General features: G+C 50.5%; 2 protein-coding genes across 2 annotated transcripts; one reads left to right on the forward strand and one right to left on the reverse strand.

The window, feature by feature from the left end:
- The first annotated feature begins 11,996 nt into the window (after positions 1–11,996).
- On the forward strand, positions 11,997–13,424 carry ASPSYDRAFT_41870 (putative bis(5'-nucleosyl)-tetraphosphatase). Its single transcript, XM_040846355.1, has 2 exons — positions 11,997–12,180; positions 12,266–13,424. Exons 1-2 carry the CDS (start codon positions 12,055–12,057, stop codon positions 13,178–13,180), a joined length of 1,041 nt encoding a protein of 346 aa, XP_040706928.1. The 5' UTR covers positions 11,997–12,054; the 3' UTR covers positions 13,181–13,424.
- Positions 13,425–13,619: 195 nt separating this feature from the next.
- ASPSYDRAFT_144018 (uncharacterized protein) lies at positions 13,620–15,339 on the reverse strand (the record flags this gene model as incomplete). The annotated part of the gene is made up of 2 exons (XM_040841393.1): positions 13,620–13,874; positions 13,966–15,339. 2 exons carry the CDS (start codon positions 15,337–15,339, stop codon positions 13,620–13,622), a joined length of 1,629 nt encoding a protein of 542 aa, XP_040706929.1.
- Positions 15,340–16,559: the final 1,220 nt, after the last annotated feature.

A 16,559-nucleotide genomic window follows, 5' to 3' on the forward strand; every position in this document is an offset into this window, starting at 1 on the left:
CAGGCCGGTTCCCGATATCAGCATCAAGTCCACCGACGATCCACCGCCGCATCCAATGATCGAGGCACCTCGCCGATTGACCAGCATGGGCCATCTGAAAGTCACATTCCCGTCTCTCGTATAATCACGAGTCTGAATAATGAAGAAGGATAATAGATAACGAATGACATTCTCACGACACACAGGATGAAAACGAAATTGTCCCCTGCGCGAGTGCTCACCGTCCACCCTCCTCGCTACTGTTACCTCATTATGGCCCCGACCAGGCTCGACCCTCGTTTCCCTGCAGCAGAAACCCCAAACTCGCTTGTCATGCCTCGAATTCTCGGAGCGATATCAATTAACACTACTGGGAAGTCAGCAATAGATTAGGTATTACCAATACTATAGTATTACTGCTAGCGGAGACCCTCCCCGGAGACGCCGTCACTCTGTGCGCTCCCCCCAGGGATCTTGCCTACAACCGTCATCGGCGAGTCCGTATTGCTGGAAATGTCCAGTCGACAAGCATACCTCGCAATCTTGGCATCATACCATTGCCAATTGATCCCCTCTTTGACAGGTATCGTCTTCGGCTCCGCATCCTGACTGTGATCCTTCACCCCCTCCATGATAAGATGGTGGCAAATAATGCCCCTCAAGATACAACGCCCAAGTAATTTTTTTTCCGAGAAAGTCGAGACTTGAGTTTGAGAATATTCCAGTCCCGCTCGTTCCAGCAGCAGCACGAGGATCCTGAAAGAGCAGGCTGCAGTGATCGCCAGGAAATTCCCCTCTCGCATTCGGCTCGCTGTCGTTTAAACGTGATAAACTTGATGTTTATTTGGTAGCATTTTGCTTGGCGGTCAGACAAAATCCCTCCCTGACCCGTCAACTTGGGTGAACCAAAGTCCTTCTTTGGAGGATTGTTCGCAACTTACACAACAAGACGCACGCTCACGTTACCTGAGTACAAAGTGAGGGGATCGAGGCCGTACACCCACCCACCCATCCGACTGTCCGACTCCGACACCCAGAATCTCCAGCACTTTGGAAAGATTCAAGATGGGAATCTCGACGATCTTAGCCCGGATCCACCGGGGACCAGCAAATCACACTCGATCACCCCTTGTCGATGAACGTGCATCGCGTCCTGAGAGCCGTGGTTGGCCGAAAGCCAAATGAAGAGTCAACCCCTCTACACACGACGGCGCCAATCAGCACTCGTAAACAGTCCCAGACGGGAAGCCCATCCTTCGCTCGCGCCCAAATGGGACAAACACTTTCCCCATTGCGGATGAACCTGATTTGTCTCGAACCACTCAGCCATACAGAGCCGCATTTCTCCTGGGCGTGATCAATTTAGCGTCTTACGAATCCAATAGTGCGGTCCCCTACCAAATGTCAAAAATCCTCTAATTGACCTGTCAAGGAAAATATTTCCATGCCATGTGAAAACCAAAGTTCTTTCCAGTTGCATGTCTGGTATTCAGCACTCAGCAGTCCTTTCCCACCCCCCAGGGGAAGAATTGCCAATCCTTCGGGCGGAATACATACCCGTGACGAAACAATACAATTTAGATTACGGGGTCTCTCGAATGTGGGGACAACTGTGGCTCATGCAAGGCTGAGCCTTCGAGAGCATGACTTTTAGCTTTGGCACTGAGATCATTACTCATTAGGCATTCGGAAAGTCCGCCTCCAAAGGTGGCACTAGTAGATCGGAGAAAACCGACTGCGACAGTGTTGGAGAAGCACAATAAGGCCGATAAAGCCACTGGAACGCCGAGATGAATCACATAATGAATAATTATGAGGAGGCTTGAAATGGGTTTACAGTCGGTCGACTTCGCTGCAGCGTCTGCATGATTAAGTCCAGACGCGGTCGCAGAGCATGATGCATGTACGGCCTTGCGATGTGCAGGGTACCCTGGTCATGGCCACAAGGTGCAGATTACCAATGCCCACTTCGACTTGCTGCAGTGCTGGGCTAGGTGTATTCCGGAACACAGCGAAAATGTCGGTGGTGTCGGTGAGCAAGCCTTGCTTGAGTCGGTTAAGCGCCACATCGGTAACCAAGCCACGGTTGAGAGAGCCAATCGCACAGCAAGCCGCGGATCTGCCTGGGTGTCCATTGGTAGAACTTTCGACGCTAATGCCAAAGTGGATTTACTGAGGCGCAGCATTTCCATTTTTACACCGCTTCGCTCTTGATCCGCCCCGACTTTTTGGTTTCCCGCAATACCACACATGACTGTGCCCGATGATTCATAGCATATATTTTCCGCCCAACTCGGCAATGACGTCGTTCGCGGTGCATATTTTCCCTGCCAAGCCGGTCAGGAACCGTGTTTTCCTCTCCCAAAGGTTCAGTGCCCCTTGGATTGACCGATGTTTCCACCCAAATTCTGGAGTGAAACCTTATTCTTGCTCTCTCACTTTGCGGTGGAATATCCGTCTTTCTGACCGGACCTGCTGCCGGAACGACGGTGACTTGGATCTTGAGCCTTTTTTGACGTTTCGGATTTATTTTTTTTTTAGTGACAACCAGACCTCCTCGGAGGAACGGCTTGCCAATCAATGTGAAATTAATATAAGACTGCGTCTGATGGGATGATTATCAAGATGATGACATATCGCTTCATTATGAATCTTCCACACCATATAACAGCGATGCTAACCAACAGTCAAGAAATTTGGCAAGCAATGACCCCCTCACGTGCTTGCTATTCGGCGTCTACGATGGTAAGACGCCGATGTTCCCGCCCCCTCTTCGTTCCTTATACGAAATGCACTGCTGGCCTCTGAGATCCTGAACTGAGAGACATTGTACAATTCTTCGCTTGTCCACCAGAAACCAGTCAGCACACATCCCCGGCCCGGTTCTCTCACTGCACGTGGCAAGACAGTTACTACTCGCTAAATGCTGATAAAATCCTGATAAGCCTCTGGGTTTGTGTAACTCAATTGACCCAATGGAGACACGATGTTTCACTCCCCAAATCTTCTCTGTGAATAGGAGTCGAACCGCACTATCCTTGTGCAACGGCCTGATAACAAACTTTGAGGCGATAATATTATTGCGGTTTTCTGGCTGGAGCCTGGGGGACGGCTCAACTCTCAAGAATATCTCGAAAGTCCTGTCTTCAATCCCGTAAACCCCGACCCGTCGGCTTTTCCATCTCGTTGCTGGGCAGAAAATACGGAACCCGCCCTTTACTCCTTCGTTAGAAGATAGTAAGCGACTCAGTCAGCCAGACTCAGCCCTATTGGGGTTCAAGCTTGCTGCTGAATAACTCCGGTGTACATGCGGTGGTAACGGTGCTATCTCCGCACTGCCGCCCCCTCTCCCCTGACGGCTCCCAGCAGTTGGGACTTGGGTTGGGGGTTCAAGTTTCAACCCGTCTGTCAGTATGTCAGAAAGCGGATCGCCCAATCCCTGCGCCCATGTGTCAGAGATAAAATAGCATCTCACCTGCGAGGCTGCAACCTCATTGGCAACAGGTAAGACTAAGAAGGCTCCACCAGCATGGCTTGCACAGTGGCAGCTGGCAAGTTACGACGACGAGTTAATTCGATTAGGGCGCTCGTTGGCCTTAAGCCCGTCCCCTCGCCCTCCCTAAAAAGGCAGTGCAATACCGGTAAAAAAAAAAGAGAGAGAGTACTCCCGTCGTTGTCGGATAGAGCCGAGCGGTCTGATTTGCTGCGGTCCGCTAAATATAGGCACAACCATAGGGATTGGACTTTGGCCAGGATAAGGTTTCAAACAGAATGAGGCACCAGAGGCACATGTAGAAACTGAATCCATTGGAGATCTAAACTAGCTGCGGCATGAATGACCAAAACAGAAAACTGCTTTGCAGAAGAAACTCGCTCGTGTCCGTTTTGGATACCGCTGGGCTTGGCCATTGTTACACGGGCTTGGCCAACACCAACGATTCCTCATGCTACGTTAATTGGGAAAGAACTGTGATTAAATATAGATTCGCAACTACATACCAATTGAGAGCTCTGTAGCGAGAATACAGAGGTCATTCAGCGCTAATAATACTAGTAGTATTTTGCTACTGGGTCCCGTATACTTCTATACTGCCCTCCTACGAGTCATTTTCAGATCAAATCAAATCAATCCTGACAGGGGTTGACAAATTCTCCTGTTATCGCAAAGGGCGGACTCTTCCCGAGCAAAGAAAAAGATTCCAGGAGGGCCGTTTCAAGTCCCCACAGTTTTAGGTCCGAAGAATCAATCTTAATTACGCTTCTCCATAAGTCTAAAGTAGTTTCTTCACAAAGCGTCAAAGCCACGCGCCGGCCTTGCGCCCACCCCCTTCCCAGTCGCCAATTCTACCAAGGTAGGATAAGTATAGATCTAAGATTGGTAAGGGAGACTACTTCTTCACTTTGCCACTGACCTGCAGTAACCAAGAAATGGTGAGGGGGGCCAGGAAGAGGAGACGGTAAGGCATGTTTTGGCCCCCAAATTCGAACTAAGTTGTCGCCCCCCTGCGCGACTGCAGGACGGAAACTCTTTCCCTCCATTCAGAGCAGCCAGGGACGCGGAGGGTGGCCGCTGCCACCCATTATCTGGATGAAAACCAACGTGGTCGACCTGGAGCCTGGAAGTCTGAGTAAGTTGCCAGCGTTCGAGCTCGAGTTCTCCTTGTTCGCGCGTGGCACGACATGGGTGCTTGACCAATCGACGCCCCAGACCTTGTGGGGATTGTTGGTCTGTTGGTTCGAGGCTCGAGGAGAATGTTCCATTGCAACGGGGGATTGGGTCATCCCAACGCAGTTATCTCCAGCTTACTCTGCCTCGTGGTTTGTGTTGTACAAGATGCGGACGCGCACACCCTTACGAAGCACGCCATGGGTCAGGAAATACAGTTCCATATCATAGGTGGATCGGTAACGTTGGCACCGTGGGGTTCCGGGGGAGCCGTCCAGCGTTTGTGTCGAGTGCCAATTATTCAACAATCGACCGGAGTCGTTGTTCCGTGCCTCGTAGTACGGACACATTATTTGCTCCTCCACCAACTCCAAGCATTTGTCGCGCACTTTAGCACAGATCATGACCCCGGGCTAGTTGTTTAGCCCGTCGTTTAATGGTGGTGACAGGCTCTGAAGAAACAAGTAACTCCACTGTCCACTGGTCCCTGAGAGATTCCGTAGCGGACTTCTCAACCTGAGGAAATTGGTTGGACGATTAATAATGGCATGTCTTGTGTTGATGACCGAAGATATTGGAGGAGGGTGAACTTGGCAACACGTTGGCATATCGCGGTGCTTGGAAGACGGCCACCGAACTGCTGACAATGTTGGTTAGCATTAGCATTAGCAATTGGTTTGTTAATTATCACAGCCGCTCGAAGATCCGGTCCGGAGGGCGTTTTCTCTGCTGTTTCTCGTCCCGGGCCCCGGAAGTGGAAGCAATAACGAAGGGGCGCAGTTTGATCTGTCAGATTATCAACGTTGCTGTTCAAAGCTCCAAGGGTCGAGTCAGTTGGACCCGAGCAAAAGGGGCCACTGGGGCAGGGTAAAGAGGCTCGGTGGCCTGGATCGTTATTGGCATTGTTCATTCTGTGTGGAGCACCATGAAGAAGACGACTTGGGGATACTGCATCGCTGATTGGGGGGAGCGTGTTTGCAGCGGGGGGGCCGTTGAAAAATCGCAGTCTAAATGGAAACTGCCGGGCTGCACTTGCTGCCATCCCGCTAAAGCTGCCAAAATTCTCCGGCGTAAGCATCCACGATTGCTATCTTCCCTGAGTGTTCTGACTTCTGGGCCTTGCCATCACTGCATGATCAGCGCATGGAATCACTCGAACGAGTTAGCTGGTCTCGCCTTTAGGGCACGTCATGGCGAACCAGATGTTAGGAGTCGTACCATCCAGGACGGGACGTTTAGTTCTCAGACCAAACTCACACCGATAGACAGGAGCTTTGGTGGCGGAGCTCAAACAGTGCTCTCGTTTCTATGGTCCGAAATGAAATGGACTTTTTTTTCGGCCCTTCCACGAAGGAACATGGCATTCCGCACTGCTTACGATTCTGGACTGGCACCAAGACCAGCGATTTATGGTTATCGGTCGAAGACGTGGCGCTGGTGGTGGCGGCTGGAATCTCAGGGAAGCCAAAAACACTTCTGAATGAACTGATAGCTGTGACCTTAGGCTGGAGTGATCAACAAGTTCCAGTGACCAGATTCATCAGATACTATCCACGACTGAGACATTCGGCCCATACATCACACTAACTCGGAAGATCCCTATATCTCACCGTAGACGGGACGAAGGGAAGCCATTTCTTTGTTTACTCGGGTGGTAATGAAGATACACTGCAGGCCTTGAGTATCGGCATAGCAAAAGGGCATGTTCTACGAAGTACTATGGGGAAGGTTGGCGGATTCTGGGCCTCTGGTGGAACTCCGGCCCGGAGCACCTCCGGATGTGCAAATATTCCCAAGCTCTGTTGATGGCGAGACCGCGCACTAAGCAAAGGGCACGTGGGGAGTCACATCAAGCTCCACGGCTCATTTTTGATCCAGGAAGGAATTTCCGTTCCCCTGATGGACTGGGCTGAGAAGATGGGATTGGTCCTGGTAGTCTAGCTTGAGTTTGGCCTCAAGCCTCACAGCCAGACCACCAGCTAGTCAAGTGATTAAGTCTGCCTTGCTGGGACGGCACTCTGGTGAATCTGAAACGGCTTCTTCATGGTCGCCCCGTCCCATGGTCACGGCCGAAGCCAGAGCTTGAATGGGGTCTTCTATCCGCGAGAACCTTCCATATCCAAACGCTTGAAAGCTTGAAAGCTCAAAGTTGATACTATGTAGTTGCCTCCAATAATATAATTGTTGAGGCTTAGAAACAATGCATCACATGTGCCCATGGCATCGACTCTGGGATAGGCTCGTCTGCACGGCTTCTTTATTTCGCCCAGGAATGTCAGTGTGCCAAGTCTGCAGGCGGTTAAAGGACCAGCCCAAGTCGGATTTAAGACCCGAGGATCCTTCCACTCTCAAGATCAACGCTCCAGAATACTCGGACACGACGGACACGACGGACACGACGGACACGACTCACGACTCACGACAGCGCCATCTGCATCACTGATTTGGCGTTTATCCCGTGCTCCGTTCTAACACATACAGTATACTACCACGTGTGACCAAGACCTCGGTCGCAAAAATGAGACACTGCCGCACCAGTCATTTTCGCTAGTCGACGATCTCAATCCAGGCCCGATGGGACGGTGGGTTCGTGCTCTTTCCGCCTGCCCGGAAAAGAGATGCATAGCTCTCTGATGGAAGCAGCAAGCACAAATAGGCTCTGTATCATCATTTTGATGGTTCGATCTTTGCCGCGGTGGACCCGTGCTATTGATTTCTTGCCGGTGCTCATCAGTCCATCACTTGACATTCACATATTTCGACTGCATAGCTACAAAGTACTACGGGTAATTTTCCGGACTCCCCAGTCTCCATCTGGGGGTTCTGGTTGGGGACCCGAATCTCCGTCTGAATAACTCCTTAAGCCATGTATACGACACCACAATGGAGAGCGGTTAGCAGCGTCTGCCGTTTTCCCTTTCCCACCCACTGTTCCCGTGTTTCACCTTGACCGGAATCGTGACTCTTTACGGAGTCCGTAGTCTTTGGAAACTGGGAGACTGTATTATCAATTACTCTTTTTGATTGTTCATGGTCCATTCGCATCCATTCCATCGGGCCCGCCTCGGTGCCCCACTAACTGAGAAGTTTACTGCTCAAGCTCGACTCAGTGCTTCCTGCTTCCAGAATAATAGTAATCCACAGCGCTATCGGGCCTGTCGGCGACTTTCGCAGAGTAGATTATCGAGTCGGATATCGCGAAAACCCTCACAGATCAACTTTGGTCCAACGAGAGTATTGAGTCTCAGGAAGGTTCATGGTCAAGGGTCAGGACAGCGACTCTGCTCCGTAACACGGACTTTTTGCCGCTCAGCCACAGCACGGACGCTCCCATTCCCGCGGAAGATACCGGGCTAACTTCGGCTGGGCCCCCAGGACCACATGGACAGTTGGACACAAGGGGCCAGGTTCCCGACCAAGTCTGTGGAATCGTGGATTGAATCGGTGGAGCAGTCGTGCGGAACGGCGCCCGCTAGTCTCGACTGTCTCGTATTCGGATAGCCAATAACAGCACACAAGTACGGCTGCCAGATCTCGAAAGTCAAAAATTCCGCTCGCATCATGACGAGTCAACGAGTTCAAGTGTGTCCACTGTCCACCGTCGCGCCGGCTTCCAAGAGAGGAAGGCCTGGAGATCTGCGGGCCTCCCTGAGCCCGGCCCCTCCGGCTGTTTTCCGCATCCGCGACCATTTGGCGATGGCTTGACTCGTCCAGTGCTCTGCACAGAGTTTGTCGAGAGAAACGAGTCAACGATCGGAACGAGCCATTATTGTCTTCTATTGAGCAGTTGATGCCGCTGTCGCTGGTCAGATACCTTGAGTATATCCCTCGACCCCTGGTATAGTCCGAACGAGGGATGGCTTACCAATTGCTTCCTTCCGTGTGGTATCCCCGGAGGAAAAGCAAATTAGCGATTCCAATCGGAGGAACAACGGGATTCTGACTCTTGCCGTAGTCTATGGGGCTTGTTCAAGGATGGTCTGGAATTGTCATGCACGCAGGCACGGCGAATCGCATACTGCGTTAGGAATAAGGCCTCCTCGCAAACTCAAGAAAATGTCCCACTGCTTTGGTTCCGCAAAATGTTTATTTTGAAGTTTAATTGTTGGGCACTCGTTGCGCTCTACGCGAGTCCGAACAGATGTACGATCTGTCGGTGCTTGTCGTCTACAGTCGCTTCACCTCTATAATATTATCGTCAGCGATCATGGCCACAAGGCACCGACTGACGATTCAGGGAGCAAGTTCATGGAACCGAAACCAGAAATGTCAAATAAATAAAAGATGGAAAACCAAAGCAAAGAACTTCCCACCATTTCGCTGGCATCTTCCCTTTTCTTCCCGTCTGATACGTGGCAAGCGCACTATCAATCATGCTCGTCTTCCAACCACCGCGACAGATCATCGCTGAAGCAGGAAAAAGGAGAGCGCTTTTCCAAGAGGCTATCTCGCTTCCCAAAACAACGCCTTTAAATTAGCGCCATTCGTCTCACCGTGTCTTTTGGCGAGGAGCTCTCCGCGCCCCATACAAAGGTCCGGTCAGCAACGCGGTGCTGCGGTAAGGCCACCCATTCTCCAATTCATGTTGCAGCAGCATGCGCAATCCCACCAAACTATCTGGGGTTCTTTATAGCGATCATCCCTGCTATTGGCCCCCTACTCGCCAAGCTTGTCCGCTTTCAGACTTCCATGTCCGTGCCCAATGCTGTCGAATGCCTGCACGGTCAACACTTCCAGGCCCAGCCGTGATCAAAGTGCAATATCCCAAGACACTGGTTGAAGAGACCAGGGCCACTGTGACGAACATCGTTATTACCAGCCCTTTTCTGCTAAATGATACCTATGTCTGTCGATCTTTTGTTTTTGTGTTTGGTCGATTCGATGCTCCCATACATTGAAACGGGGTGTATTGTGTATTGACCCGTTGTAAGCGACCGGTTATACCTCCGTCTACTCGAAGTTTCATACCCAGATGACGCCCGCATGGACGCATCTGGCAAATACACGACGAGACTTTGGCTGACGAGGATTCGGCAGTCTGTGCTGCGGGCTGCAAGTGTCAGGTAGACCTCGTCCCGTAGGGCTGAAATCCTGTTGCGGACCCCCAAAGAAAAGCTATCCTCGAATTGCTAGTTCATAGTGAGTTCTCCTATTTCGTGCGTCTAAGCCTCACTCGATATTAATCCTCCTTGCAGGGATTCGCCTCCTCCCCCCTTTTCCGTCCTCCTGCCTTAATTTCGCAAGGCCTGTTGGCCTGCACACTGCTCTCTCGGTTTCTTGTCCGGACTTTGACCTCCAACTGAATCGCTGCCCGTGAGCCCGTTCGCAAAGATCCATCTGACCGACATGAGTCAGAACAGGGCAATGTAGCAAGCAAACTACCAGCCCTATATTTCTGGGCGTGCGCAGACTGACCCTCAATGGGCACGGCAGCACCAATCCCCATCCCCGCTGACAGGCCGGTTCTTGGAGAATTCTCTCGTGTGGGCCGGTGAAATGACCACACTGATGATGTGGAAGCACCTTGGCAAATCATTTCACTTGTGCAAGTTCCTCGACAGCTGAGCCGCCGGGAGCGTTTGTTTTGTCATTTGATTTTCTGTCAGCCTTTTTCTACCTTCCCTTCAAGCCACCACGCCCTACAACAGGTTAGCTGTCGGCATCCCCGGATGGCTCCAAGGCGTTTAATAAAACGAAGCAAGTTAACTAAGTTAATTACAGGGCTGAGTATGATGGGGTCCACCCCGTCTTACTCACCAGCCCCGTGCTTGTATCACCGTGCGTCTCAAGCACAAGCCGCCAACGGGCCGAAGTTTCCACTAGCAGCATATTTCATAACCAAACGTCGTTTCTCCAGAAAGTTATACTCGGGTAATGATGACATCCAGCTCCGGCGTTCATTGCGGCGCTGGACGAATTTCTTATGGCCCTATCAAATCCGCGGACTTTACCCGGCCTCGCCATACCTGAGACGCTGACGGAGTCGGCTAGCGGAGGGATGAAAAACCTTACCCTGCACCGAGGACGAAACGCCGTCCCTGCATCCCCATTAGTCCAGCATGGCATGGGCTCATTAGCAGCCCCATCCAATCGTCGCTGATACCCGGGGTGTCGGTGCTGGTGCGATAACCAAGCCGATCCTTTAGGCCACCCAACAATCGGGTTGTTTGTTTGGCTGAGGACGTTGAGCCTTGTGAGATCTTCGAAGTTACCATTTGTCCAGCCGTTGGAGGTTCCCCTTTTTTCTTTGACAATGAGAAGGGAGGGTTACTTCTTCGTCATGCTGATTGCGTGGCACACGGCAGTGTGTTGGAACCGGGCCATCGGCTCATGAAGGTTGATGAGCTGTTTCACGGGGACATGCTGACATGCGTGATTCCAAAGCATTTTGCCCTTGTCTACTTTGTTTGGTATCGTTCGGGACATGCGTGCATGCTCTGCTGGAAAAGCAGTAGATGATAGGGGGGCAGTCTTTGAGTGTTTGGAAGCACTAAGTGCACTATCCATCTACCTCTATCATAGAACTAGACGCCAACTCCGAGGCCTCATCTACATACCAAGTTGAATGAAAATGCTATTAAACGATGCCCAGGCCTGGGTCTCCTTGAGCACAATTCCCATGTTGATATGCTGAATCGGGTGGCGTAACTTAAGTCACTTCCCATTCTTTAACAGTTAGATAAAGCAATAAGTGTTAATAGGAGTGATGTTGTAGCACACCCATATCCCTATATCTCTCGGACGTCCACCCTGCTAGTGGATACCCACAAACAATGTCCCTCCAGTACCTCAAAACAATGAAACCACTGCGAGTCGACTACGCTCAATGATCTGATCTACAATTCAGAAAGCATGGGAAAGACACCAGTAATTGACACGGCATACAAGTGAAAGCCTGTTTGTTGTCCAGGACGCACGAGTGGTCCAAACTTACAAGTATGGGGTTAGATGTTGGAGCAGGTATTCTGTAAATACATATTCAGGTGATAGCAGCGTCAAAGTAGGATAATTTAATTCAAATGCGGCAATGGCCCGGCGTATATCCATTGTTGTTAACTTGAGTTCGGGATGGTTCAATGGCGATATATATATGCGGATGGCTCTATACGAGGGAGAGTTCATCCGGCTAAGAGAAGGGTGACGATTATAGCGAGTGCAAAACACCTCGGAGAAACGAAGTGGCATGGCCATTTTTCCCTGCCATTTCTTCTCATGCAATTGGTGTGGTATATTTGATTGCCCTCGAACGAGATGTTTTGGTGCTTGGAAGACTGGCGGCCTCAGGCGCGGATCAAAGTATACGAATCGACTGGCTGCCGCCCGCATCCCCCGCATTTGTTGCTCCCCGTCTCATCTGGCCTGCCTTCTCCAACTCTCAACCCCGACTCTTCGAACGAGGAGCCCGCACGATGCAGCTTGGGTTGACCGAGAGTCTTCCCACTATCGTGGCAAGGCGCTTTGCGGCCGCCAAAGACGCCGGTCACTTGATTTTTTCCCAGACTCATCTTGAAATTCTACGCCCTGGCGGCGTCCCTGTAAGGCTGCGGAAACCACACTTGGAACTATTCTCTGCTTCTATCGATTCACTCTACGGTCACTAATTGCGTTGGCTTTCTTTAGTACCAACTCCGATACTGCCCTGCGCTTGCCAACAAGCCGACCGGAAAGCCAAAAGCGGACGAGGGAAACAATAAGAAGCGATTCGACCCCTTCGAGAACCCATCCCCAGACCTCCTGATCACACACTTTCCGAAAGAAAACCCGACACATTTTCTCGTATTAAACAAGTTCCCGGTCATTCCGAATCATTTTATTCTCGCAACGACTGCCTGGCGGGAACAAACGGATATACTAGACAAGGAAGATCTGGCGGCGGCGTATGCCTGCGTCAAGGCATGGAGCGATGACAGCCAAACAGACGGCACAAGACCCAGAAGACTATTCGCATTTTTCAACTCCGGGTATGAAAGCGGTGCAAGCCAGCCACATAGACATCTGCAGTTTCTACCTGTGGAGTCAATGTCCCAAGATGACGAGACTGGGACATGGAGGCCGCTAATCGACACGGTCCCTTCACAACCAGCTTCTTCTGAATCAGAATTCCGACGAATATCCTGGCTCCCAATTGCCAATTTTGCTCTCCCTTTGCCCCCGAATGCTTCCACTGAGAGACTCCACGAAATATATCTGTCTCTGTACAAGGCCGCCGCAGTGGCAGCAGGTGTCCCCCGAAATGAAGTGCGGTCGAGCACCGGGCCTGCTGCTGTTAGTTATAACCTTGCGATGACAGAATCCATGATGATGATCTGTCCGCGGAAAAGCGTCAGTGCCGTGGTGGAGGTCGATGACGCCGTGCGCAAGGATATCCACGAAGCGGGAGTTGTTGAGCTTAATGGAACGCTCCTTGGTGGAACGATGATGGTGAAAGCTGAAGCGGAGTGGAGTGAGTTGCGCCGGAGCTCTGATGGTTTGGTGAAGGTGCTTTCTTCCATTGGGTATCCCCAGCCGGACATAAGAGAAGTCGCGCTGTTATAATCATAGACATGCATTTTGTGCGTTCCAGCCCAAGCATCTGAATACACTCTACCGGGATTGGTGACAGAGTTGGTACCTTAGTACCTAGATACTAGCACTGTCCGTATGTATATATTTTTGGATATCATGTGAAGCAGCCTTCCAGGCTGAGACTCATCCATTTTCCTCACTTTCTCCTTCCTCTCTCCATCCACCAACTCCTGACGAAGTTTTACCGACCACTATATCGAACCTGTCCGTTCCAGTTGAGTATATAAATTGTAGAAATGAGTTATGAGCTNACCTAACGCTATTCTAGAGGTACATATGTTTCATTCCCTTCCTTCGGCATCATAAAGGCATGCCACATCTATTAAACATTCACATTATCATTAACACGTATTGTTAGGTGCCTTTTTCTATAGACCTACACCCTTATGTTGAACCCTTCTAAATGAAATTATTCAAAACTAATAGCAACGTCCGTTGGAGCTGAATGATCACCCCCGAGCGTACTTTGCACTTCACACCACTTCTTTTTGCAGGTGGAATTGCCGAAATGATACGACCCTCCGTGAGCCGCTATGTACTGAGCAACCTTTTTCCAAGGTATCTTGGGCTCTGGATCTGGACGCCTTGAACGACACGCTGAAGTGCAGACGCTGCGCCTGTCGAGTTCCGTGTATAGGTTGACAGCTTCGCACAGAAGTCTGACCTTCATGGGGTTAGCAGCCTCTTAAAAAAAAAAAAAAAAAAAAAAAAAAAAAGGAGAGAATAATAAAAAAAAGAAAAAGTCAAATACTTACGTCGTTATCTTTCCAGTGAGGTCTTCGTACGCGCTGGTCCTTGGACTTTGTCAAAGTCCGATACCTGCCACGAAGCGTTGACTCGGCCTCTCTGAATCCACCGATCTTCTTGATGTCCCGGTACGAGAGCCCACGGCGTTTGCATTCAATGAGGAGCGCATTTCGGGCATCATTTGTCCAGGAGTTCATACGTTCGGTGTAACTTGGTTGGTAGGAGGAGATCTGCCCGAAAGTGTTGAAGAATGAGCCTGCCGAGTTGGTTTGCGGAAGCCCGTTTGAAAATGGGATATAATTGTTTGGATTTGGATATGGTATCTTGTTGAAATCTTGGAGCTGGGTTGCGTCGCCGTGCTGGTAGAAATTGGGGAAAGATGTCGTAGTGTCGAAAGGTGATGATGATGAGGACTGGGCACCGAAAGTTTCGAAGCCGGACCCTACTATGTAGGGCAAGCCGTTGATATCGTCACTTGTCTCAGTGAATTGACAAAATTGGTCCTGTTGCGGATCGATATCAGAATACACCTGTGGCTCATTCCACAGAACCTCGTGATCGTTCTGAATCACGCTGGGCTGTTCCTGTACACCCCAATGTCCTTGGATCTTCAGCGCAGGCCACGGGGACACTATTCCATCAATGGTGCTTGGTGTATGGTTTCCGGCCACGGTGACTGGAGAGGTTGTTGTGCCAGGACTCTGCACTTCATGGAGCAGAGTCTGAAGGGTTAAGGCGTCGTTAGTCCAGTCTGGCGCTTGCACCAGACGTCCACTACTCTCATACAAGTGATTCCCTTGTGGAGTCTCCGTTTGTTCGAACGTCGATATTGTTTCTGGCATGATTTCAGTGTATGGGATATGTCTCGGAATGGGATGAAATAAATCGGGAGTAGGGACGCTGGCATTGCTAGAGCCATAGTCGTCAAACATGAGCTGGCCTTCCGGACTTGGAGGCTCAACTTTGAAAGCGGCCCAATGCGATGAACACTCTGATAGTGATTGAGTCTGGAATGTATTGGATAAAACGCTTGCACCTGGCTCGACCACTGGGAAGTTGATCTGCCAATGATTATATTGTTCTTCGATGGCTTGGAGTTCGCTAAATGGATCGACGTTTGGTGTCTCATCGTGCGTCACCGAGCACCGTCCGTCAGTTCCCACGCGGTCGTCCATTTGACAATCACCACACTTGGCAACGGTCTCTGGAGGTTGGAGAAGGTTTGCTTGGGGATCAAAAGACATTTGTGGAGGGGCGTTCCCAGAAGTATTAATGGGCAGGACAGCCAAACACGAGGGAGGAGGAGGAGGAGGAGGAAGGATATGGCGCTCAATGTCCCTGTCACTGGCAAAGCCATCCGTTTCAACAAAGATGCGGAACATTGCTGCTTTATATTCAAGCCAAGTGCCTATCCTATCAAGTTCACCGCTCTTGTCACCTATAGCTGCTGTTTAAACTGACTCAAGCATGTGCATTAAGTGTTGTTGCTGCTGCTGCTTTATGCACGTTGTTGGGAGTACTAGGGCACCTGCATGCTAAGGGTCTCAGTCAACACCACAGTATCTGCACGGAGGGGTTCTCAGACGCAGCTGTGAACCTACCAGGAGACTTCACCAGGCTGCTCTCCCCACCAGATATCAAGAAGCAACCACGGTCACTGCGAACTGTTCTGGGGCTTGATAATCCACCTCGACGCTCAACCCCGACAAAAGTGATTTTGGAGTGAAACTCAATCGTGAAACTTGGGAGAAGAGTGTCAGCCACTCAGCTAAGTTGTGTGCCGTCCATAGATGGGGTGGATAGCTGTTTCGTGGGTGATATGGCAAAGACTAACGTGCAGCAGATGTGCTGTGTCTCAGTGCTCACCGTGCTGTTGAAAGAGATGATTCGAGAAGAAGCTGAACTCTATTGAGAAAGATGGACGAATACTCTGTTTTGGAATGTCTCAATTGTCAAGAAAAAAACAATGCAAAAAAAGAATGGAAACAGAATCCAAAGGAGTGCCAATATTAAGAGAACGGCCACAAACAGCTCATCGATAGTTCGATAGGTCCTCTCCCACGGCCATCCCCGTGAAATCTTGCTTTAATAGGGTTTCGGATTCCATATGCTTGGGGTCTGCTAAACCCCTTTTATCATGGCTTCCGCTCTTCTTCCTAAAGGAGCAGTGCTATCAGAGCTAAGCCTTGATCTCTGGTATCTTTGTTTACTGATGTTCCGGGATTCAACATGGGTACTGCCTGAAAGGAGATCATCCTCGGAGAGGAGAAAAGGGGGAGGCTCTGAATCTGCCTCTGTTATTTCTCCATGATCAACTCTTGGCAATGAACAGACAGTGACAAGTCTCAACTTCCAGTCAAGCAGAGGCCTTCTAGTCCGGATGTGGCTGGATCGGTGGCTCAAGTGACAACAGTGAAAACGGCCACCCCGGCTATGAAAGAAAGCGAAAAACGATGTAGATCATCAAATAAGGACTTCCAAGAACCCCACCAGAAACGGATAGCCTGGACAGGGCGCCAGAGATTTCAGGTTTCACGGTAGTGCCCGCTGGCGGCTGGCTACATAGGGCTTTGTTGTTTCATGCATCTGATGATCGTCATAA

The sequence above is a fragment of the Aspergillus sydowii genome (assembly GCF_001890705.1).
Source record: "Aspergillus sydowii CBS 593.65 unplaced genomic scaffold ASPSYscaffold_2, whole genome shotgun sequence".
Lineage (NCBI taxonomy): Eukaryota > Fungi > Ascomycota > Eurotiomycetes > Eurotiales > Aspergillaceae > Aspergillus > Aspergillus sydowii.